Genomic DNA, 23,467 nt, shown 5'->3' on the forward strand with positions numbered 1-23,467 from the left:
AAGTAGAGATCATCTTCCCAATTTATCAAGTTAAGTGGATTTTGTCATCTGAATATTTCATGTGTCTGTCATCTTCTCTTCAACCCAGTGCTGCAATCCTGGCTCTGACGACATTCAAAAAGATGACTGCCTGTCTCTGGTAGTCTAATTCTTTGGCTTCATTTATAACCCGTGTGGCTGCCAGTGGTTACAAATTAGGTCACGTTAGCATCAATTACCCACCTTTTGCGGACTTCCCAGGTGGTAAAGAATCCTCATGCCAATGGAGCTGCAGGAGATGTGGGCTCAGTCCCTGGGTAAGGAAGATTCCCTGGCGAAGGGACTGGATATCCACTCCAGTATTTTTGCCTGAGAAATTCCATGGACAGAAGAGCCTGGCCCATGACAGTTCACGGGGTTGCAAAGAGTCAGACGTGACTAAGCAGATGGGCACAGTGCCTGCACACAGCTTCTGTTCCCATGACAGTCCCCAGCACGGTGCTTCTGGGAAGAGCCTGACTCACTGCTTCTCAAGTACTTCCGGGTGTTCTCTGAGTCAGTCTCACGTTGTTCAGGAACGAGTCTTTGCTCACTTGAGAACCACCAATGCCTGCCACGCTTACCACTGTCACCCACACACTGGTTGCTACCGCTCAGGTCCTCCCTGGTGCTCAGACGATAGAGAATCTGCCTGCAAGGCAGGAGACCAGGGTTCTGGTCTGGGGAACATCTGGTCTGGAGAAGGGAATGGCAACCCGCTCCAGTATTCTTGCCTGGAGAATCCCATGGACAGAGGAGCCTGGCGGGCTGCAGTCCATGGGGTCGCAAAGAGTCGGACGCGACTGAGGGACGAACGCTTTCACTCTTCACTTTCACTTTCTCAGGTCCTCAAAGCTTTATAATCCTCCGAGTGCAAAATTGCTCTTCCTTGCCATTAGTCCTCAATGATATCTTCGGTCAGAGAAGAGGACAATTCCCTTCTTCAAACTCTATGACCCGCTTTGCCACAGAAAACTCCAAAGAATAGCATTTGTGCCCTAAATCTCATAGAGAAACAGCCTACTCAGTTTTACCTGAAAGCCTGACCTGGAGCTGGAATAACCACCCACTAGGGCCAGACACAGAGCAGACTGGTTTGCATCTCTCTGTTCCCAATCTTTTCCCATCTTTTCTCTCGGATCTCACCAGAATTCCTCACCGAACAAACACAGAGCAAACTCATATCCACCAGGGACAGTGTCCAGTGAGTACAGGGGACAATGGGTATGTGGAGGCCACGTGGTTGCCCAGTGACCTGCTGGTCATGGCTCATCAGTTCAGCCAGTGGCCAGTCAACCAAACAGAAACACTAAGTCCTCCTTAGATGCAGGTATTATGCTCTTCTGCTGATTAAAATATATCAGTGAATGCTTATTGTCTTCACAATGAAGTTAAAATTCCTTAAAATGATGAGCAGTGTTTTTCATTAACCAGACACTTTCAATATTCTTCTTCTCCCTCAGCTGTTGCAACCTCCTCCAACAACCTTACTTCAAACCCCATGTTCTAGAGACAGACTGGACTATGGCAGGTGGCATCATTTCAGAAAAGGTTAATAGTCCTTGGAGCTATTGCAGAATGCTATATTTACCTATTCTGCAAATTTAAAATGATGCCTCTTTCTTTGTCCATTTAAAAATAGATACTATTATATTTACTAAAAGCAGGGTTTTAAACCTCCAGGTACAACTAATAATAAATTTACCATCTAATAATAATGAAAACTGTTTTAACTTTGTGAACAAATAGTAATATTGTTAATTTTTTGGCTGAAGAATCAAGCTGATGAAAAATAACACTGGTAAACATTGGGTATTGCAGGTTAATTGACATAAATCAAATATAATAAATTTGGTGATATTAACTATAACTGCATTTAATATATCATATTTATTGCATATTTTAAAGTTTATAACATACAGTTTTTAAGTAGCAATTCCAATACTTTGAATATATGTGTATAAAGACATGTTAGTCCCCAGTCATGTCCAACTCTTTGCCACCCCATGGACTGTATCCCGCCTGGCTCCTCTGTCCATGGAGTTCTCCAGGCAAGAATACTGGGGTGGGTTGCCATTCCCTTCTCCAGGGGAAGTTCCCCACCCAGGGATGAAACCCTGGATTCCTGCATTGCAGGCTGATTCTTTACCATCTGAGCCACCAGGGACAACCTGTATAAATATGAATAACCATAAGATAATTTTATATTTTTCAGAAAGATAAAATAACTTTTAAATCAAATAGTTTATTCATGTAAGCCAAGAATTTATATTAATGCAATATACTTTGCCTCTGCTCATTCTATTTAGAACTAATTCCATTAAACTAAAGCCAAATTAGCAGACAAGACTTTAAACTAAATTGTTAACCATTGTCTAATGTTATATTATCCATTTATTCTTTGTAGGTGTTTTAAGGTTCTTTTGCTAATAGTTATAGCTGTATCCCCTTTTGAATTTAAAAAAGGAATCTATTGTTCCATATTCATAGAAGTAGGAATGGATAAATGCAGATCAATTAGCATTTAAAATGTAGTGAAGTGAGACAGGTAGAGCGACTGTCTACAATGCAGGATACCCGGGTTCAATCCCTGGGTCGGGAAGATCCCCTGGAGAAGGAAATGGCAACCCACTCCAGTACCCTTGCCTGGAAAATCCCGTGGACAGAGGAGCCTGGCGGGCTACGGTCCTTGGGGTCACAAAGAGTTGGACACGACTGAGCGACTTCACTTAAAGTGAAGACAAATGAAAAAAATCTCAGGGAACAGAGAATCACTGAAGATCTAGAGTAAAAAGAAAACTGGGAAAACTTTTTGGAATTGAGAAGCATTATCATTTTGCTTTTAAATTTTATGAAAATCGTCATTTCTCATATAAACAAAAAAAATCCTTTAAAAATTTTTATTTCTAATTGGAGGATAATTGCCTAACAATGTGGTGCTGGTTTCTGTCATACATCAACATAAATCAGCCACAGGTATACATACGTCCCCTCCCTCTTGAAACTCCCTCCCGCCTCCCACTCCATCCCACTCCTCTAGGTTGTCGCAGAGCTCCAGGTTGAGCTCCTTGTATTACACGGCAACTTCCCATTACCATCTGCTTTACGTATCGTAATGTTTCAGTATTATTATATTACATATCATAGTATTTCAGTACTACTCTCTCAATTCATCCCACCCTCTCCTTCCCCGACTGTGTCCGCAAGTCTATTCTCTGTGTCTGAGTCCTATATTCCTGCCCTGCAAATAGGTTCTTCAGTGCCATTTTTCTAGCGTTCATGTATATGTGTTAATATATGATATTTGTCATATAAACAGAAAATTCTTACACAGGCAATAAGAACATTGTATCCAACTACTAATTTGTTATTTCAGACTACAAATAGGTAGGTCTTCTTATATACCATTAGAATGTTATTAACAAGCACTGCCCTACTTATTAATTTCACATTACAAGGTTAAAGAATTAATTCCAAAGAATATCTGATACTGCTGATATGCTCTGGTGAAACTGACCAAACCATGTTAATGTACGCTACACCTAACACCAGGGCTTCCCAAGTGGCTCGGATGGTAAAGAATCTGCCCGCAACAGGAGACCAGGTTCCATCTCTGGTTGGGAAGATTCCCCTGGAGAAGGGAATGGAACCCACCCAAGTATTCTTTCTTGGAGAAACCACTGGACAGAGGAGCCTGGCAGGCTTCAGTCCATGGGGTCACAAATTGTCATACGTGACTGACCGATTTACACACACACACACCCCACTAACATTAGAGAGTGTTCAATATATGCTGGACACCATTATAAAATTTGTACATTTACTCTGAATCCCACGCTCTTTTCATGAACTTTAGTTTGCTAAGCAAGGTGCTTAAAAATTATCTATCCTGAATAAAATACAGGTTAATATTCTGCTGGAATTATCATTCCAAAATAGGAATCTGTTCTTACCAACTAACTCCACTGAGTGCCCAGTCTCCAGGCCTAAATCCCTGGGAGCTTCTAACTATTCATTGGCTTGCCTTTGCTCTTAGGATTAAGATCCAGCCTTTTTAGATAAAATGCAGATTCTGCAAGGCCTCACCCTATGGACTCCTTGCACTTCAGCAGCCTCCTCTAATTAATAACCATGTGCTTGTGTGCTTAATTGCTCAATTATGTCTGACTCTTTGCAACCCCAAGGACTGTAGCCCAGGAGTCTCCTCTGTCTGTGGGGATTCTCCAGGCAAGAATATTGGAGGGGGTTGCCCTGCCCTCCTCCAGGGGATCTCCCCGACCCAGAGATTGAATCCAGGTATCCTACATTTCAGGCGGATTTTTGACCATCTGAGCCACCAGGGAAGCCCATTAGTAGCCACGCTGCCCTGTATCTATTCCATGGTATTTACCAGGTACCCCACCTCCAGGACCACTCTGAACAGGCTGTCCCCTCCATATGTAGAACATTCTTCTTCCTTTCTTTGCCCACTTAAAGCCTTCTCACCCTTCATCTTTTGGCACAGATATTCCTGCCTTGGCACTTTTCTTAACTCTTAAATTAGGACTCTATACTATATTTTATTGGAGAAGGAAATGGCAACCCACTCCAGTATTCTTGCCTGGAGAATTCCAGAGACAAAGAAGCCTGGCAGGCTACAGTTCATAGGGTCTCAAAGAGCCAGACGTCACTGAGGGAATAAGACTTTACCTTTCAATCGCTACCTTTCATGGGTTTCCCAGGTGGCTCAGTGGTAAAGATTCTACTAGCCAAGCAGGTGCAGGTTCAATCCCTGGGTTGGGAAGATCCCCTGGAGAAGGAAATGGCGACCCACGCCAGTATTCTTGCCTGGGAAATCCCATGGACAGAGGAGCCTGGTGGGCTACAGTCCATGGGGTTGGAAAAGAGTCGGATAGGTTTTGGCCACTAAACAATCACCACCACCTTTCCTAGGCCTTATCTTGTTGCTCTTTTGATTTCTTTGTGCAGAACTTGGATGACTACTTGTCTTCCTGACTAGACCATAAACTCCACAGGGGAGTGACTGATCTGTTTTGTTCACCATTGTATCTTCTAATATCTGGCACAGTGCCTAACAGTCTATCGGTAGTAGGCTTCTATTATAGTGGATGAATGAACAAATTAATTCATTAAATTCCACCAAAGTCAAGAAATGATTCAAGATTTTTTTTAAAAATTCCAATGCCCTTTTTGTGATATTTGTTTTTCGGTTTGAGGCAATATTTCCAAAGGCATTCCTTTCAAAAATTAGACATCAAATTTGGAGGTATACTGTGTTTTATTCATCTTAGCAAATTTACCGTGTGATTGTTGTTAAATGTCTGGCTGTGAAAGAAACAGCAATTTTCAACTCTAGCCTACAGTGACAAGTATTTATTCTATTTGAGAGGCTTTTTTGCATGCTGAGGGTTGATTTGTGTGCTTCCTTCGACATTTGTCTATTTTAAGCAGAAAACTTTCTGCTTTAAGAGGATGCATGTGGTTAAATGACAAAAGGAATATATATTAAACAGTATTCTTTCTCCTTCTCTTTTCGTTAGCCAAATGTTAGCCAACCATTTTAGCAGGGAACTACCACTAACTGGCTTCTAGTTCAGTGATTTGAGATTGGAATACCTTGCCTTTGACCCATGCTTGCTTTGGGAGAAAGAGTGAAATAGACAAAAAGCTGCACATTTTATGGGATTTGACAAGTTTGGTAATTTGCATACAAGTAATTGAATCTTGAGACTGGTGGTGAAATAGGGTGATTATGTTGAGTTCAGTAAGATGCTTTCTTGGACTGACAGGTGAGGAAATAAAACTTTAATGCCTGATTCTGCCTGCCCTACTCACTTGAACCAACTTGTGATATGCTTGAATCCAAGGGTTTAAAAAAAATCCATTCAGAACATAGTGTTATAACTGGTTTATTAATAGAGACACCTAAAAGTTGTAATTAGTAAGATATTATTTTGGCACTCACTGCATTTTTTTTTCCTTAGAGCTGTGATTTGCAACATTTTTTTTTTTTTAATTAAGAACCTCTTTGATGAAAGCTATGGCCATGTCTCCAGAAAATTCATACATGCATGTACTCATACAATTTTGCACACAATTTCAGGGGTTTATTTCTGCTAGAATTCTTCCAGAGATTCTAGACTAAGAACACCTATTCAAGATAAATCATCTAATTCATGTGTCTTAAGTAGCTATATTTATACTGCTTGTCATCTCTCTCCTTAAGGTTTGTTTTATATCTGGACTCTAAGTATAAAAGGGGAGGAATAAAGGAAATTCTCAAGAGATTCATCGTGGTCAAAAGAAATCTCCCTCTGCCTTTTCTTTATCTTCAGGCTATTATTTCTAGAGCAGAGCTCTATTGTTCATGCTGTCCTATTCACTGGCTGCCAACCAGACAGAGGATACTAGTCTAGGTCATTGCACAATTTCATCTTCCTCTGGGCTGTTATGTAATTAAAATAATTTCAAGTTACTCTGTTGAGCATTTTTTTTTTTACAGGCAATTGTAAAAATATAAAAGCTGGAAAGCAAAAGAAGAAAAATATAACTTGTTTACTTTTTTATTGTGAAAGATTACTCATTATGAACTAGTTATTTATTTAATTTCAAAATTCAAATGTGGTTTCTTTTATATTCTGTAGTGGAGTAAAACCCCCACTGATTTACAATGGCCATTTTCCAGGATTGCTCCAAAGTGGCTGGGTCTTAAACATATCTAAAGCAACCACCCTTCCACAGATATGAATGCATAATGCAACCAAATTAGCAATTTATTTTCTGCTGAAATTCTTCTATCTGAGGATATCTATAGATGCATCTGAAGCTATTTATATACTCTGTACACAAGTAGTCACTTTTACCAACATTCTATGGAGGTGATAAAAAGTGTTAAATAGGTTCGACTTCACGATAGGTCAATGGCAGTATTAGAATAAACCTTTAAGCCCCGATCCAGAATCACGGTTAACTACATACCACACACACTCCCACTGTGCCTGTATATAAACTTTGGTTACACTTGAAATCTCCTCCCTGGTTCTGCTGCTGATGTGTTAGCTGAAAGATTTGTAGCAGTACTTAGCTACCCTCGGCCCTGCGGAGTCAGATTGTTTTCTATGGACTCCTCATGATTTGAAAATGAGGATATTATTTAATATGCAAAATTTTACCTTTCCTTTGTGCTTTTTTGTATAATTGTTTGCTGGCATGGAAAACATACTAGACAAAGACTCTTGTTTGGAAGAAGAACCTAAGAAGAAGGGAGTGGGATTGGTCTGACCTCAGTGGGAAAAACCAGTGAGTACATGGGAACAATGATTCATCTGCCTCGAGCCTGACCTCTGCTACAGGGGCCACCACTTAGCACTGGAGGGAAGGTTGGTAGAGAAATACTGAGCAGTAACCGATTAACCCAGCTTCTCCTGGACACTGTGCCACTCCTGCATACCAGAATTCAGAAATACTGCCCACTGTCACGAGAGAGCGGCAATAATAAAGGTCTCATGTATTTTTTTAAAGGCTTCCTATATTTCATCAAATTTTTCATTAACAAAAAAGGAACTCTTTACCTTCCAACTTGTATGCATAGGTCTATAAACTTTTTTATCACAAGTGATTAAAAATATTTTAGCATGTACTTATATACATATACAAGTGAATACAGAATATTAATGAATTATATAAAATACCACTACATCAGTGTATTCTATATTACAAAGCATACCCAACAATAAAAATTAAGAAAGGTGTAATTAAAAGTTAAACATAATTTGTAAATACATGTCATTTTATGAGGTAAGGTTTTATACTATGATGAAAAAAGTGTTATTTTTAACAACTTTATTGAGATAATTCACAGACCACACGGTTGACTCATTTCAGTGTAGAATTCAGTGACTTTTCATATATTCACATAATTGTGCAACCATCAGTACAGTTAATTTTAGAACAGTTTCATCACCCCGCTCCCAAAGAAACTCTGTGCCCATTAGCAATAATTTCCCACTGCCCCTGCCTCAACTCTAGGGACCCAGGAATCTGTTCTCTCCGTAAATTTGTCTATTCAGGACATTTACACAAATGGAACTGTACAATACGTGGTCTTCTGCGGCTGTCTTCTTTCACTTAGCATCACGTTTTCAAGGTGCATCCATGCTGTAGCATGCATCACTGCTACAGTATTTTTTTTCCTTCAAATAGGCAATACAGTATCATTAACTGCAGTCACCATGCCATATAGTAATTATATCCCCAGGACTTATTCATATGATAACTGGAAGTTTATGCCTTTTGACCACCTTTGCCTCCGCAGTGCCAACCACTGGTGGCTGGGGCAGAGCTCGCTAGGAACAGCATCCAGAAGGAAAGTTCCTCCCAGCCGCCGCGCAGGCCGCGAAAGGCCTCCTGGGAGCCCAGGTGGGGGACATGCGCAGTCGCAGCAGCACCGGCTCCGGGCCTTAGCCCACCGTCCCGCAGCCCAGCCATATTAGCAGGCGGGTTACTTCCGCGCCACCCAGCAGAAGCTCCCGGGGGGCTGAAATTCTTCCTGTACCTTTCGTACAAGGACTTAGACAAGGAGGCATCTGAGGGGAGGGTGTCTGCTTAATCCAAAGCGAGTGCACCTGTTTGGGGCGCGTGCCGAACAAATCTGAGACACAGAAAGCTGGTCGTTAACAAAGGCCTAGCAGAATAAAGGGGCGAAGGAAGTGGCACCCCACTCCAGTGTTTTCCTGGAGAATCTGTCTGTGGAGTTAAACAAGGGTCGGACACGACTTAGCGACTGCACCAGCACCACCAGCACAGAGGAGAGGAAGGACGCGGAATTCCGCGTCACCTCACTAGTGAAACCTGCAAGGGACTAAGGCGGGGAACGAGGCGGCAAAACGCCACAGGTGCGGTGCGGTGCGATGCGTACCGCGCGCGCCAGCAGCGGGGAAGGGGCGCTGCGGTCGCTGGCGTCCGCCAGGAGAGAGGGCGGGAAGGTGGGGCAACAAGGGGCGTGGAGACCAGGCCGCGTTTTCGCGTGCTTCGGAACTGTATGACAGACTCTCCGGAGAGAAAATCAGGATTTGGGAAGAAGGGGCTCCAAAGATGGAAGCAGCGCAGGGCTAACAGCCAAAGAAATAGTGTATCTTTTTAGCAAGATGCAGCGAACCACCATGTCAGGAAGCTTGGCCACAGGAAGAAGCCAGCATTTGATGATTAAGCTAGAGACCCAGGTGTGAGTCCTTTTCTGCCTCTGAAAAGCAGGTGGAGCTGCGGGACCAGCCGCCCGAGGCCGCATGCGTCTCGCCTGCTGGCGGGGCGTCCGCGTGCGGGCCTCCGCTTAGCTTTTCGCAGCGAAGCCTGGGCCCGAAGCTCCTTCAAGGAGGATGTCTGGGTGCTGCGTAGACACTGCCGTGCAGCGTGGGTCACCCTGGAAGGCAGTGGCCGCAGCCCCCCTGCTCCTGGCCCGGGGTCCTGGTCGGCAGCCAGGCTCCCCAGTTTCTCTCCAGGCGGCTCCTCTCCGCGGCGGCCTCCGCCTTTCTACCCTGGGCCTCTGCTCCGAGGTCTGGCCTCCTTCACAGCCAGCCTCCTCCACCCCGGGCTTGCAGCAAGAATCAAGGCTTCTCAATTTGTATTTTCCAGGCGAGAGACGTTTGCATCCTTCTTTCCCAGTGTCCGTAGATCACCCAGTGTTTCCACCGTTTAGAAAAGCCCACAAGTGTGCTCCATTTTGGAGAGACCTGTTACATCCTGGAAAGGGAGGCAGAAGCTTGGCCGCATCCCTCCCACCCCCCGGGCTCCTGTGCCTCTGTCCAGCCTCTGATGGAAGTCCGGGCCTGCTGCCTGGCTTCTGGACTCCTTGAAAAATTGTGTCCACATGCTTCCAGAACAGACCGCCCTCCAGCTTGTGGGGCCTGGCCGGGATGAGGCGCTCTTTGCTTCTTCCTGATCGCCCTGGTGGCCTGCAGGTAGGTTAGAGGTTCTTGCCCGACTCATTTCAAATGCTTCTGGAGACTTGTGACGTGCCCCCTTTTCTTTGCTGATTCACCAAGTTCTCCAGAACCTAGGACTCACGTCCGCTTCTCCCTAAGGTCTGTTGTATGTTAAGTGTTTGGCTTTAACATTTTATAACAGGCTTTTCTATAGGACACATTTTAACCACCAGCAGACGAGTTATTCTCAGTGGAGCTCCAGGAGAGTGCCCTGCTTTGGCCTTGGGGTGTCCTCTGTGGGGAGCTGCTGGCCACCTTGCCCTTGTTTGATCTAGGACTCGGACATAATACATAGGCTTGTCTTTTTTTTTTTTTAACTTAATTTTTAAAAATGTATTCTGGGAGAATATACTTTTTAAGGTATTCCTATTTTATGAACTTGCATTTAATACTAAGTTTTCCCCTAAAAATAGCAAATATGATTGTGATTTTGTGAATGAGAGAAAAACGAAAACAAAAGCCTTTTTTATGGCTGGATAGAATTTCATTGCCTAGATATGCCATATTTTATTTATCCGTTCTTCACTTGATGGGTATTTGGGTTGTTTCTTTGGGCTATTATGAATGGTACTGATATGAACATGTGTAAGTTTTTGTCGGACATATATTTTCATTTCTCTTGGGTATATACATATTATTGAAATTTCTAAATTTTAGAAGTTAAAATTTCTGAAATTTTCTGTATACTGTAGCTCCAAGTTTAATTTTTTAAGAAACTGTGAAGCTGTTTTGCTAACTGGCTGCATCATTTTGCCTTCTTTCCAACAGTGTGTGACAGTTTAAATTTCTGCACATCCTCACCCACCCTTGTTATCTTTTTTTGTTTATCATAAACTATGCTAGTTTGTATGAAGCTGCATCTTATTGTGGTTTTGATTTGAAATCCCTGGTGGCTAATGAATGATGTTGACCATCTTTTTATATGCTTATTGGCCATTTATATATCTGTTTCAGAGACATGTTTATCCAGAAACTTTACTCATTTTTAAATTGGATTATCTTTATATTATTGAGAAGTAAGAATGCTTTATATATGCTGGGTACACATCTCCTATCAGGTATATGTTTTGCAGATGTTCTCTCTGGTTTTTGGGTCATCTATTTACTTGATGGTGTCCATTGAAGCACAACAGTTTTTACTTATGAATATATATGTTTTGGGGAGGATCACTTCTTATATCTAAGATTGACTTCTGTATTTCCTCTAATAATTTTATAGTTTTAGCTCTTATATCCTGTGATCCATTTGGGCCTTTTGTGTTTGGTGTGAGGAAGGGGTTCAGATGCATTCTTTTGCTTGTAGATTCATGGTTGTCCCAGCTCCATTTGTTGAAAGACTCTACTTTCCCTTTTCAATTTTCTTGGCACCCTTGGTGAAAATCAGTTGACCATAAATATAAGAGTCTATTTCAGGATTTTCAACTCATTTCCAATTCTAGATGTCTATCCTTATGCATACTACTCTGATTACTATAACTGTGTATTAAAGTTTGAAATCAGCCTCTCCTCCCTGCCTTTGGATATCTGAGAGAGTTTGTCCTATATGATCCTTGATGCAGGGACTAGGTGTAAATGCTACAATCTATCCATATATCCAATATTATTATATCTAATTTGCTTTCTTGTTTTTATTTAACAATTAAATATGAGTAAAAGCTTCTTCACTCACTGGATTCATGTTTACTCCCAACTTTGGAGTTGGTACTGCAGATCACTGAGAGCAGATCACTGCTCTCAGGTACCATATTTGGGTTCTATTCTGCACTATACCAGTTTTTAGTCAAATGTCATCAGCCAGTGGCTAACCCCTACTTCATGCCCCAAAGTAATACTGAATTACTTGTACATACTCAATAACATTTCCAGGAGAGTAGATTTTCTCTGAAACTGCATTTCAATCACCCTGTTCTAGCTATGGTTCTGATAGGATAATATGATTATTTCACTGGTGAGTTAAAAACAAAGTACTTGAGAAAAATCTTAGTGACCCAGAGTTCTTGATGGATTTGGGTTTACCAAAGTGTATTCTGATGCAATGTGAAGAAGAAAAAAAAATTACATTGAAAAAAATTAGGTAGATTTGGATGGCATCACCAACTCGATGGACATGAGTTTGGATAAACTCTGGGAGTTGGTGATGGACAGGGAGGCCTGGTGTGCTGTGGTCCATGGGGTCGCAAAGAGTCGGATATGACTGAGGGACTGAACTGATCTGCTTAGTCAAATAAATTTAGAGAGTCATAGTTTCCTTCTAATCTTAGACTAGAAGCAGTTATATTTATATGATATATACATTCTCTGCAAAAGGCAGTGGCACCCCTCTCCAGTACTCTTGCCTGGAAAATCCCATGGATGGAGGAACCTGGTGGGCTGCAGTCCATGGGGTCGCTAGGAGTCAGACACGACTGAGCGACTTCACTTTCACTTTCACCCATTGGAGAAGGAAGTGGCGACCCACTCCAGTGTTATTGGCTGGAGAGTCCCAGGGACGGGGGAGCCTGGTGGGCTGCCGTCTATGGGGTCGCACAGAGTCGGACACGACCGAAGCGACGCAGCAGCAGCAGCAGCAGCGTATACATTCTCAACATTTAGTGAGCGCTGCGTGCTGGACTCGGGTTTGGGACTAAAAGTGTGAGAGTGCCGGCAGGTTTCTGGTCACAGGTAGCTTGCTTGTAGTAGTTTCTCTTTTTCCAAATCCAAATTAATATCCTTTCTTATCCCTGTAGCATATTTAACTACTTAAAATATTGATATCAGAGTAAAGCATAGCATTTCAAAATAATTTTAAAAATAAAGATAAAAATTTGGAAAATACCAGTCAGCCCAAATAAGAAAATAACAGTAAATCAATTTTATTAACAGCAGTTAGAAATAATTGTTTCTAAGTGTCTTTATGTTTCTTTAGTTTCTTTGTTTGCCTATTTAAATTTGTTTCTTCTTCCGTTCCAGAATTGTCATTTCAGGTTTCCAGTTTACATTATTTTACAAGTAAAAGGACTAATTTCTCAGTCCTTTCAGTGTCATTGTTTTCTCATTGAGGTGAATTTAATGATATCTTGAAATTCTAAAGACAAAATATACTTAAAATGTACATATTTTATATTATCAGTGCACTGTAGTACAAATTGATATCTTATGAATATATGATCTAGAAGTAAATTAGTGTACTTAGTAAAAAATATGTTTTTCATACTTATTTCTTTTCTCATCTAGTTTTACTTTTTATTTCTTTTTTTCTCACTCATTTTTTTGTATTTTCCAATAAATCTTTGTTCTTTCCCTAAAATATGTTAGTCTTTCCAATAAAACCAATTTTATGTTATAATAATATTGGTATATGTGCCCATTTATTAAGCATTTTAAATTTATTTTTGATGTATTAATAATACAGAGAAAATAATGAAGATTATAATAATGAACATCCAGTTTCAGAGATAAGTAAAAATAATATATGTGTGAAAGTTTATATCTCCTCCCTATTTCATTCCCCTCCCATTTCTTCTTTTCTGAATTTGCTTTTTGTTTTTCCTATGCATTTTTTTATATTTTTATTACACTTACATATATTTAAACAATGTATATTAACTCGTATGTTTCTAAACTTACATAATTGACTTCATATACATTTTTTGCTTTTTCACTCACCAATTATTCGTAGGTTTGCTGTCCATCTTCACTGTTACTGAATATGAGCCCATTGTTCTTTAAGGTGGTTATAACAGTTTATTCTTCCACAAGCAGTCCGTGAGTTCTCTTGCTCTGTATTTTCACGAATGCTTGGTTATCATCAGAGTTTTAAATTTCTGATCAGTCTGATGAGCATATAATGGTTATTGTTGTATACATTGATGTTGTTTTATACATTAATGTTTAATATAGACATTAAACATTGCTTTATTCTATGTTTTTCAAAGATTTTTATCCAATTTCTGGCTTATGTTTTTCTGGCTCATGAAAAACAGAAGTATTTTAATTTCTTTCCTCCTGTAAGTTTAGAATGGTATTCTCCATCTTTTTTCATAAAACTTTAAAAATTGTGCATTTTGCATTTCAATTTTTAATCCACTCTTAGTTCTTTGCATGTAGTATTACGTAATTATCTAAATTCACTGTTCCCTTAATGGGTAACCTGTGTTCCCAACATCATTTATTGATTGACATTCTTTGTTTACCTGCTACTCTGTAAATCATCTCTGTTGTATATAACGAGTTTCTGTATACTCATGGGTCTGCTTATAGACTCTCTATTCTGTTCCATTAATCTGTTCTTGTGCAAATATGTCTTAATAATTTAGCTTTTAATATGTATAGATATCTGGTTGGATCTGTCTCCCCCACTTATTCTTTATTTTCAAAATTCGCCGACTTTTCTCTGCCTTTGCTCATGTATGCAAAATTTAGGATCATCTAAAACATACCAGAAATTATAAATTCATTTGGGAAGAACTTTTATCTTTATGATAATTATTTTATCACAGAACATAGTGTATCTTTTCATCTACTTAGTTTACATCTCTAACTAATATGGTCAACATATATGATCTGAATAATATTAATTCCTCTTTTTTTCAGTAAAATATAACAAATTACTCACCATTTAATCTCTTTTTAGTGTAAGATTCAGTGGCATCAAGCAAATTCACACTGTTGTTCAGCCATCATCCCCAGCCACCTCTAGAATCCTAGGATGTTTTCATCTTCCCAAATTGAAAGTGTACCCATTAAACAGTAACTCTCCATTTTCTCTTCTTCCCAGCTCCTGGCAGCCACCACCCTGATTTCTGTCTGTATGGATTTAGTTACTCTAGTGTATTGTATAAGTGAAACTGCACAGTATTTGTCCTGTATAACTGGCTTATTTCCCTTTGCATGGTGTACTCAAGGTTTATCTATGTTTATAGCATAGGTCAGAATTTCTTTCCTTTAAAAACTGAATATTATCCCATCGTAAATATTAATGCTTTTAAGTTTGTTGACACTTGCTTTATTGTATTGGTCAGTTTTGCAATTGTTACATGTGTGCTTGAAAGAATGTATGTTTACTGGCTGCAAATGTCAACATTTCACAATTCAGTATTTCACAATTTCAGCAAGGAAACCCCACTCATTTTGCTACACGTTTGCTATAATCTCCTTCCATGATGTTGATTTTTCTTTATACTTTTGCCAATTTACACTTTTTTTTTAAACATTTTTATTTATTTATTTATTTATTTTTCCCAGTGGGTTTTGTCGTACATTGATATGAATCAGCCATGGATTTACACGTATTCCCCATCCCGATCCCCGCTCCCAATTTACACTTTTTACATTTGGACCCATGTTACTAGTTTAGAATTATTTTTTGGTTAATTGAACTTTTCTATTATTTTTTACACCCTTATGTGATTTCTAGTATTTTCCCCATAAAAATCTGTTTTATCTGGTTCTAACATGGTGGCTGAATGCTTTTACTACTTTTTGTTGTTATTGTTGTTATTTTCTCTTGTCTTTGTGACTCCATGGACTAGTACAGTCCGTCTAATTCTCCAGTCCAGAATATTTGAGTGGGTAGCCTTTCCCTTCTCCAGGGGATCTTCCCAACCCAGAGATCGAACCCAGGTCCCCCACACTGCAGGCGAATTCTTTACCAGCTGAGCCACAAGGGAAGCCCAAGAATACTGGAGTGGGCAGCCTGTCCCTTCACCAGCGGATCTTCCCGACCCAGGAATCAGACCCGGGTCTCCTGCATTGCAGGTGGATTCTTTACCAACTGAGCTACTAGGGAAGCCCCTGTGACTTCATAGAATCTTTTAATTTAATCTTGGTCTGCCAGAGAATTTAGCCTTTCTATTTTTGAAATTCAGTTTGGCTGTCTTCATGTTTTATTAACAATTGGTAAATTGAGTATTCACATCAATTGTGTTTAGTGATCTGTGGGAATTTATTTCTAGCATCTTATTTTGTTAATTATATTTGTACAGCCTTTTCAATGCTTCAGTCTTTTCCTCCACTTGTTTTTAGACTGATTTCTTCTTGGTTTTGTCTCTTTCTCAAAAATGTCTACTTTAAAGTTATGCATATTATTTCTGTTTATTTAATAACTACTTTTAAATTATTAACATGTACGTTTAGTTTGTAAAAATCTAAAGTTAGCCAGTATTTCTACACCCATACTGAATAATACAAAGACTTTAGAACATGTAAATTCCCATTTGCCCTTGGCAACTTACAAGATAAGCTCTAGGGATATTTATGATTCTAATTTTCTGTAAAAGCAAGACTTCTTAAATTCAAAACACTGAAAACCAAAAAGAAAATTCAATTTTCTCATCATGCCAAACAAGGAATAACATAGAGGTTTTAAAGAAAAGTCTTTAGAAAAAGAATTTTAATATTTTTAAAAATTATTTTCCCATGATCTTTTTCTTTTGTTTTTAGGTCATATCTTTTATTAAACCAACTCAAATAATTTTGATCATTTCAAACATTAAACACTGTAATATATGATTTTTGTATTTGCTTTTGCTAAAATGGCATGATGATACTGATTATAGCAAACAAAGAGCAGTGTGTCTGGAAGCAAATGTAACCATCCCGAACAAAGTGAAAACCCAGAAGCCATAAAATAGGTCCCTGAGCAGTGGCAGCAAGAGTCCAAAATAAACCAAACAAACAAAATTTAAAAATCACTGCTGTTACCAAACCTTAGAACCTTGAATCTCCTCAACCCAGGGCTCTATCACCTCATAATCTCCATTAGCAAGCCACTCCCAGAGACTCGACTCTAAGCGAGAACAGCATGCTTGCCTTACAGACTTCTGTATGGGACCCTCTTTCCAAATAGATGACAGTGTTTATTACCACAGCTTAGAAAGGCCTAGGCCCTAATGACATTGATGTCTTGCTACATCACTGAAGAAATTATAAAATAGGCATGTAATAACTCTTCTGTGAAAGTAATTGGAAGCCTTTTTCAGTGATGGGAGACAGATGATGCTCAGGTATAGTGGCCTTATGCTACTTTATAGAGAAAAGATTGTCTTACACATCTCGGTAGCCTGAGAGAATGTCCCTGAATAACAGTTTGGCAAAGTAACCAATAAAAACAAAGCTTATTGCTAAATCATGTTTTGAAAGAACAAAAGACTGTGTATGCATAGGAAACATGCATACATACATGTTTTTAAAATACATGTATTTTAAAATAATAATACATGTATTTAAAAAATATTTTAAACAAGAATGTTTTTGGGGGGGATGAGAGCATGTTTATTATTCACTCATTGAGCATGACACATTTTCCAGAGGCACTCGATAGATGAAAGATTGATTTCAATATCAACGAATTTTTTAGTAGCGCTCTGGTCTAAACTGTTAGACATTTTATTTTTCTGATGATGCAAGAGAAAAACATGCATTTTTGTCTGTCCTTGGAAGTATGGAAAATAACCATGAACAAAATTATCTCTCGTTAAAAAGTGTTTAATGAAACACTTCAATTTGAGCTATGAAAATGCTATCTCAGCTTTCAGTCTCATGGAGAAGGGAAGTTTTCTATGGGTGAGAAGTAACATGCATCTGAAATCAAAGTGCCTACTGTTTTTTTGATACTTTGGTCACTAATATGTACCATAATAATCTGTGCCTTACTGGATTGTCAAAATTCGTCCTGTACATTAAAAGCTATATTTTATTTGTAAGGGTGTATAATTATAGTCCACTCTTTTGAAAATGAATGAACGTTTCCATTTTATAGTCCTTTTTTGACAGAAGGTTCAAAAATACTTGATCCACATCTGCTCTTAGAACCAGTGATTATGAGTCTGTCCTAATGAAGTGTTTGAAAGGCTCAGCTATTTGTTTTAAATTAACATTCGCCATTTTTCTTAATTAAAGTTTTAATATAGGTGATAGGCATAATGTTTGGAAACCACATGAAAGTACAGAGAAAAAAATTAATTCTCAAATCAGTCATTCCCCTCAGCTCTTGGCTCCATCACTGAATAACTTCAGAGAATTGTACTTTGATAATTCTTTTGTCTGTTCTCTATTTTTTTATGTTTCCATTAACCATTCCTTGCTTTTTTATATTATGATTGCTTATAATATGTTCTCTTGTTTTATCCTTATGGTGAGATCTTAGGGATAGCTATGTATCTCCTTTCTGTTCATGTATCTATTCAACATATATTTATTAACACCTACTGTATATGTGGAAATACGTGAGTCAGTGAGTGACGCTCGCATCCTTATGATACTTACTAATTATGGATAAAGTACTTGAATTTGGGGTGTCAACCCATAAGATCAGGAGCCATGTTTAACTCACTTGCCTGACTATTCACCCCATTATGGGGTTTGTTTCCCATCTGCATGCATAATAGATGTTGGATGAACTCTTGTATGTGATGAATACTATTGAACAAGTTTTTTTCTTATACTGCCATTTTCCTAATAGTAGAGGTTGAATAACTAGGATTTTGCTTGCCTGGTTGTGAAGTTCTGTACTGAGATGTAACATTTGTATCATGGTTATGAGTTATCAAATTATTATTCCATTATCTCAAAGGTTCCTGTGAAGTCCAAGTAAAGCAATGAATATGCTTTATGAAGAAAGAAGCAAAGAAGGTGGTGATATTTACATGAACTCTTAAGAGTATTGAGCTATTCTTTAAGAGAAAAAATATTTAGTAACTCCAGTGATCTAAAACATGGTTATGTTATTGAAAAAATAGCACGGCCTCTAACTGCCAAGTTTGTGTTACTATTTTTAATGCACAAATACATATTTAAGAAGGCTAAATATAAGAAATATAAGAAAAGACATAAAATGGAGCAGAAAATAAGTTCACAGATGAATTAGATCCAGTCTCTGGTTGATTTCTTTTCCCTCTCCCCCGCAAAACATATCTAGGTCCTTGGCCCCATTCATCTAGCCAATTCAGTTTATCCTTTACATCTCAAATTAAATGTGACTTGCTTAAAGAAAGTTCCCTCAATCTCTAAATCATATTCTTCTTTAAAGTTTTTCGTGGTACTCTGACTTTTTCCCATATAGCACTCATATTTATAATTGCATTATACTTAGAAATATTTAGTATCTGTCTCCTCACTAGACGATAAACATTAAAAAGGCTCAACACACCAGCTATGTGTCTGGCTCAGGGTATGAGCTCAATAACTAGTTACTGCATGCAGTAACTCTAATACATAAAAGATGATGGCAGGGAAATAGGGAAATAGAGAAATAGAGTGGAGAGGAAAAGCAAGTATCACATGTGAGTTTAAGAGGTTTACTGTAAGATTTGACGTGGACTTTAGAGGATGTGAATGGTTGCTGGATGTGAAGCCTCGTGGATATACTCAGAGCAGGTGACACGGAAAAGGTTGGAAGCATGAACGATCGGGGCCAGTGTGTCCATTGGACACAGCAGATGCTGTGCCAGAACCCATGATACTCTCAGGGGCCCACAGAGTATTTTTAATGTTAGTTTTTAATCAGAAGAAAAAATAGATATTATGATAATGATTTCAGTGTATGCTGATCTTAGCATAAAAGGTAATGTTTAGTATTTTTTATAGAGGAAAGAGCCCATGAAAGAATACAACCCTGGGGATGGTATTTGTTTCACAGTAGATAGGAATTTGAGCTAGAACCTGAAGAAGGAATAGAAGAGCTAACATTGAAATGCAGATTGGCCTCAGGTCAGGGAGAACCTGGGCTTCCCAGGGGGCATTCGTGGTAAAGAACCCGCCTGCCAGTGCAGGAGGCATGAGACATGGGTTTGATCCCTGGGTCAGATAGATCCTCTAGAGGAGTACATGGCAACTCACTCCAGTATTCTTGCCTGGGGAATCCCATGGTCAGAGGAGCCTGGCGGGCTACAGTCCATGGGGTCGTAAAGAGTCAGACACGACTGAAGTGACAGAACACACGTGCATGCAGCGAGAACCTAGATGACAGCTTGGGGAGGCTCTTCAAACTTTGCTTTACCTTCAGAGACTCTTTGTCACCTTTCTGTTTATTAGTAGAGCTTTAGGAAGAGAGTTCTTGCAGGAAAGAATAGTATGGGTTGATTTTTTAATTAGGATAGTTAATCAAGGGCCTTTTGCATTAGTTTGAATTGTACAGTAATAGAAACAGAAGGGATGGACATCACAAATATCTAGGTATATATTTACCCAGGCACTTTAGATCCTATGCAGAAGAGCTCATTTTCCCATAGAAAACTCCCCAAGTCCTAATTGCACATTTGCGATTCCTCTGTAAGTTCCACGAGAGGAGAGACTGTGCCAACCCTACTGCTGTTTCCTTCGGGAATTGCACTTGGAGATACTCAAGAAAGCAGGAGATTCAGATGCTTGTAGAAGTGTTACAACTGTTGTTAACTAGGACTAGATCTTGGCCAAATCATTCTCACCATCAAAGCAAATGCCCACCCAGGGCTTGATGATGTGACAAATACATTCCCGTTGATTGATGGTTCAGTTATTTTGCAGAGCAAAACAGAAGTAACACCATATACACATACATTACTTAGAATTTTTTTTAAAGTTAATTTTTAATGATTCTTTTTTCTAAATTGAGAAATCTGTCTATGGTCTATAACTAAATATATATTCATACTCATAACTGACATGTATATACAGCATTAACTCATACAGAGAAAGTCACAGTGACATAAAGCGATGTAATATGCATTGAATACAGTCGTGTTGTACTTAGACTTGTTAGCATTCTCATTAAATGAATAATTTGGATTCAAAGGATGTGCCCAGCCGTGTACTAGAGGAGCAGCCATCCTAACAAGAAACTTAGGGACTTTACTAAGGAGAGGTGACATTTGCTTCCAGTCTTGAAACAGTACATGCTTGAAGAAGCAGGAGAGCAGGTAGATTTTTAAAATGCTAGAAATTGGTCTTGTGTTTAGAAGGCTTTGTTAACATTTTGGAGTGTTAGTTTCCTTATCCATGGCATGAGAGGTGATCGTCTTTTTGTATCACTGTTGAGTTGCTTTTCATGTTTATTGGGAATATAGAAAAGGCAGGGAGATATAAAATTAAATACAAAGGTTATAAATTCCCTGATGTTGAAGAGAGAGGGCCTATTCATGGTGTAATATTGATAGTTATACTGTAGTTAAGTTAAACAGAGATAGTGCCTGTCTGTGTTTTAGAGATTGTCTTTTTTTTTTTGGAGACAGAGGAATAGATCAAGTGAATCTTTCAGGAGCTTCCAATTCTGGCTCTTTGATAAGTTGAGACATATGAAGTATGACAATGTTGTTAAATACTGAGATTGTATTTAATATTATTAAAGGAAACAGTTTTTTTATAGTATTGGGATTATATCATCAGCGTATGAAAAACGTTATTCTGTGCGATTATACAAAGACTGTGTATGTGTGTGTTTGTCGCTCAGTCATGTCCAACTCTTTGCGACCCCATGGAATGCAGCTCACCAGGATCCCTTGTCCATGGGATTGCCCAGGCAAGAATACTGAAGAGGGTCTCTGTTCCTTTCTCTAGGGGATCTTCCCAACCCAGTGATTGAACTCAGGTCTTCTGCCTTGAGGGTAGATTGTTTACCCTCTGAACCGCTGGGAAGCCTGTATGAAGACTGAAAGTGGTCAAATATAATCATTTAATTAGCAACATTTAGGCTCCTGCAAATTTCATTGTGTGGATCACAATAAACTGTGGAAAATTCTGAAAGAGATGGGAATACCAGACCACCTGACCTGCCTCTTGAGAAACCTATATGCAGGTCAGGAAGCAACAGTTAGAACTGGACATGGAACAACAGACTGGTTCCAAATAGGAAAAGGAATATGTCAAGGCTGCATATTGTCACCCTGCTTATTTAACTTCTATGCAGAGTACATCATGAGAAACGCTGGGCTGCAGGAAGCACAAGCTGGAATCAAGATTGCCAGGAGAAATATCAATAACCTCAGATATGCACATGACACCACCCTTATGGCAGAGAGTGAAGAGGAACTAAAAAGCCTCTTGATGAAAGTGAAAGAGGAGAGTGAAATAGTTGGCTTAAAGCTCAACATTCAGAAAACTAAGATCATGGCATCCGGTCCCATCACTTCATGCCAAATAGATGGGGAGACAGTGGAAGCAGTGTCAGACTTTATTTCTTGGGGCTCCAAAATCACTGCAGATGTTGATTGCAGCCATGAAATTAAAAGATGCTTACTCCTTAGAAGGAAAGTTATGACCAGCCTAGATAGCATATTAAAAAGCAGAGACATTACTTTCCCAACAAAGGTCCATCTGGTCAAGGCTATGGTTTTTCCAGTGGTCGTGTAAGGATGTGAGAGTTGGACTGTGAAGAAAACTGAGCACTGAAGAATTGATGCTTTTGAACTGTGGTGTTGGAGAAGACTCTTGAGAGTCCCTTGGACTGCAAGGAGATCCAACCAGTCCATCCTGAAGGAGATCAGTCCTGGGTGTTCATTGGAAGGACTGATGCTGAAGCTGGCCCCCTCATGAGAAGAGTTGACTCATTGGAAAAGACCCTGGTGCTGGGAGGGGTCGGGGGCAGGAGGAGAAGGGGATGACAGAGGATGAGATGGCTGGATGGCATCACCAACTCAATGGACATGAGTTTGAGTAAACTCCGGGAGTTGGTGCTGGACAGGGAGGCCTGGCATGCTGTGATTCATGGGGTCACAAAGAGTCGGACACGACTGAGCGACTGAACTGAACTGAACTGAAATTTCATTGACAGTATTACTTGAAGTGAATTCAAGATAGGGTTTTCAGAATTGAGTCTTGGTGGTGGTTTGAAAACAGTTGAGTTGTTCTCCCGCTCTGCCATTTTAACAGTCCCAGGGCTGTATTCATAACATTGGTATCAAGGTGGGAAACGAGTCTGAGCCGATGCTCCTCTTGAGGTTAAAGGTCTGTTTCTTTCAATCAGTTCAAACTGACAGGCCTCCTGCCATCACCTCCTCCTCAGCCAGGCAGGCAGGCCCTGGCCGTCAGTGTGAAAACATCTGTTGAATGGATTTATTGACTGGATCGTGTTTTTTCTCTCCCTTTCTCTATTTTTTTTTCCTTCACACCGTTTATTATGTCTCTGACCTGATGAACTTAATTTGTTGACATGTCGCTCTCAGTGTCTCCCTGCGTGCTGGTCTCATGTTTCTCTCCTCTGTGCTCTTTTCTTGGCAGCAGTCCTTCTTGGAGCCCCAGCACACACGTGCAGTCTCGGTGCGCCAGGCTCAGCTGGCTGCTGTGGGCATGGATGGATTAGAGAAAGAGCGTCTGGTCTCCAAGACCCACTCCTCCCCCACAGCCTCCGCCTTACCTCACCCAGCAATGGACCGCCCCCTCCGGCCCGGCTCTGCAACTGGTGAGAATCCCAAAAGCCTCTCCCTAATAGGCAGGCTGAATGCACCCTTCTTGCAGGATTAAGCGATTTAAATGCTCAGAATAACTCCAAGGGCAGAATGCTCCGTTTTAACCCAATG

At 39.7% G+C, this 23,467-nt stretch overlaps 1 protein-coding gene across 6 annotated transcripts in view; it reads left to right on the forward strand.

Moving 5' to 3' along the window:
* HDAC9 (histone deacetylase 9) overlaps nucleotides 1-23,467 on the forward strand; it is an 896,685-nt gene that overhangs the window by 587,497 nt on the left and 285,721 nt on the right. For all 6 annotated transcript variants that reach the window (XR_009696639.1, XM_061165031.1, XM_061165032.1 and 3 more), the window contains exon 13: nucleotides 23,169-23,349. Coding sequence is in view for 5 of the 6 variants with exons in the window: in XM_061165031.1 (XP_061021014.1) it covers nucleotides 23,169-23,349 (181 nt within the window). In the remaining variant the exon portion in view is untranslated. The remainder of the gene's footprint in view (nucleotides 1-23,168; nucleotides 23,350-23,467) is intronic.

The sequence above is a fragment of the Dama dama genome, chromosome 18 (genome assembly GCF_033118175.1).
Source record: "Dama dama isolate Ldn47 chromosome 18, ASM3311817v1, whole genome shotgun sequence".
In the NCBI taxonomy this organism is placed as follows: domain Eukaryota; kingdom Metazoa; phylum Chordata; class Mammalia; order Artiodactyla; family Cervidae; genus Dama; species Dama dama.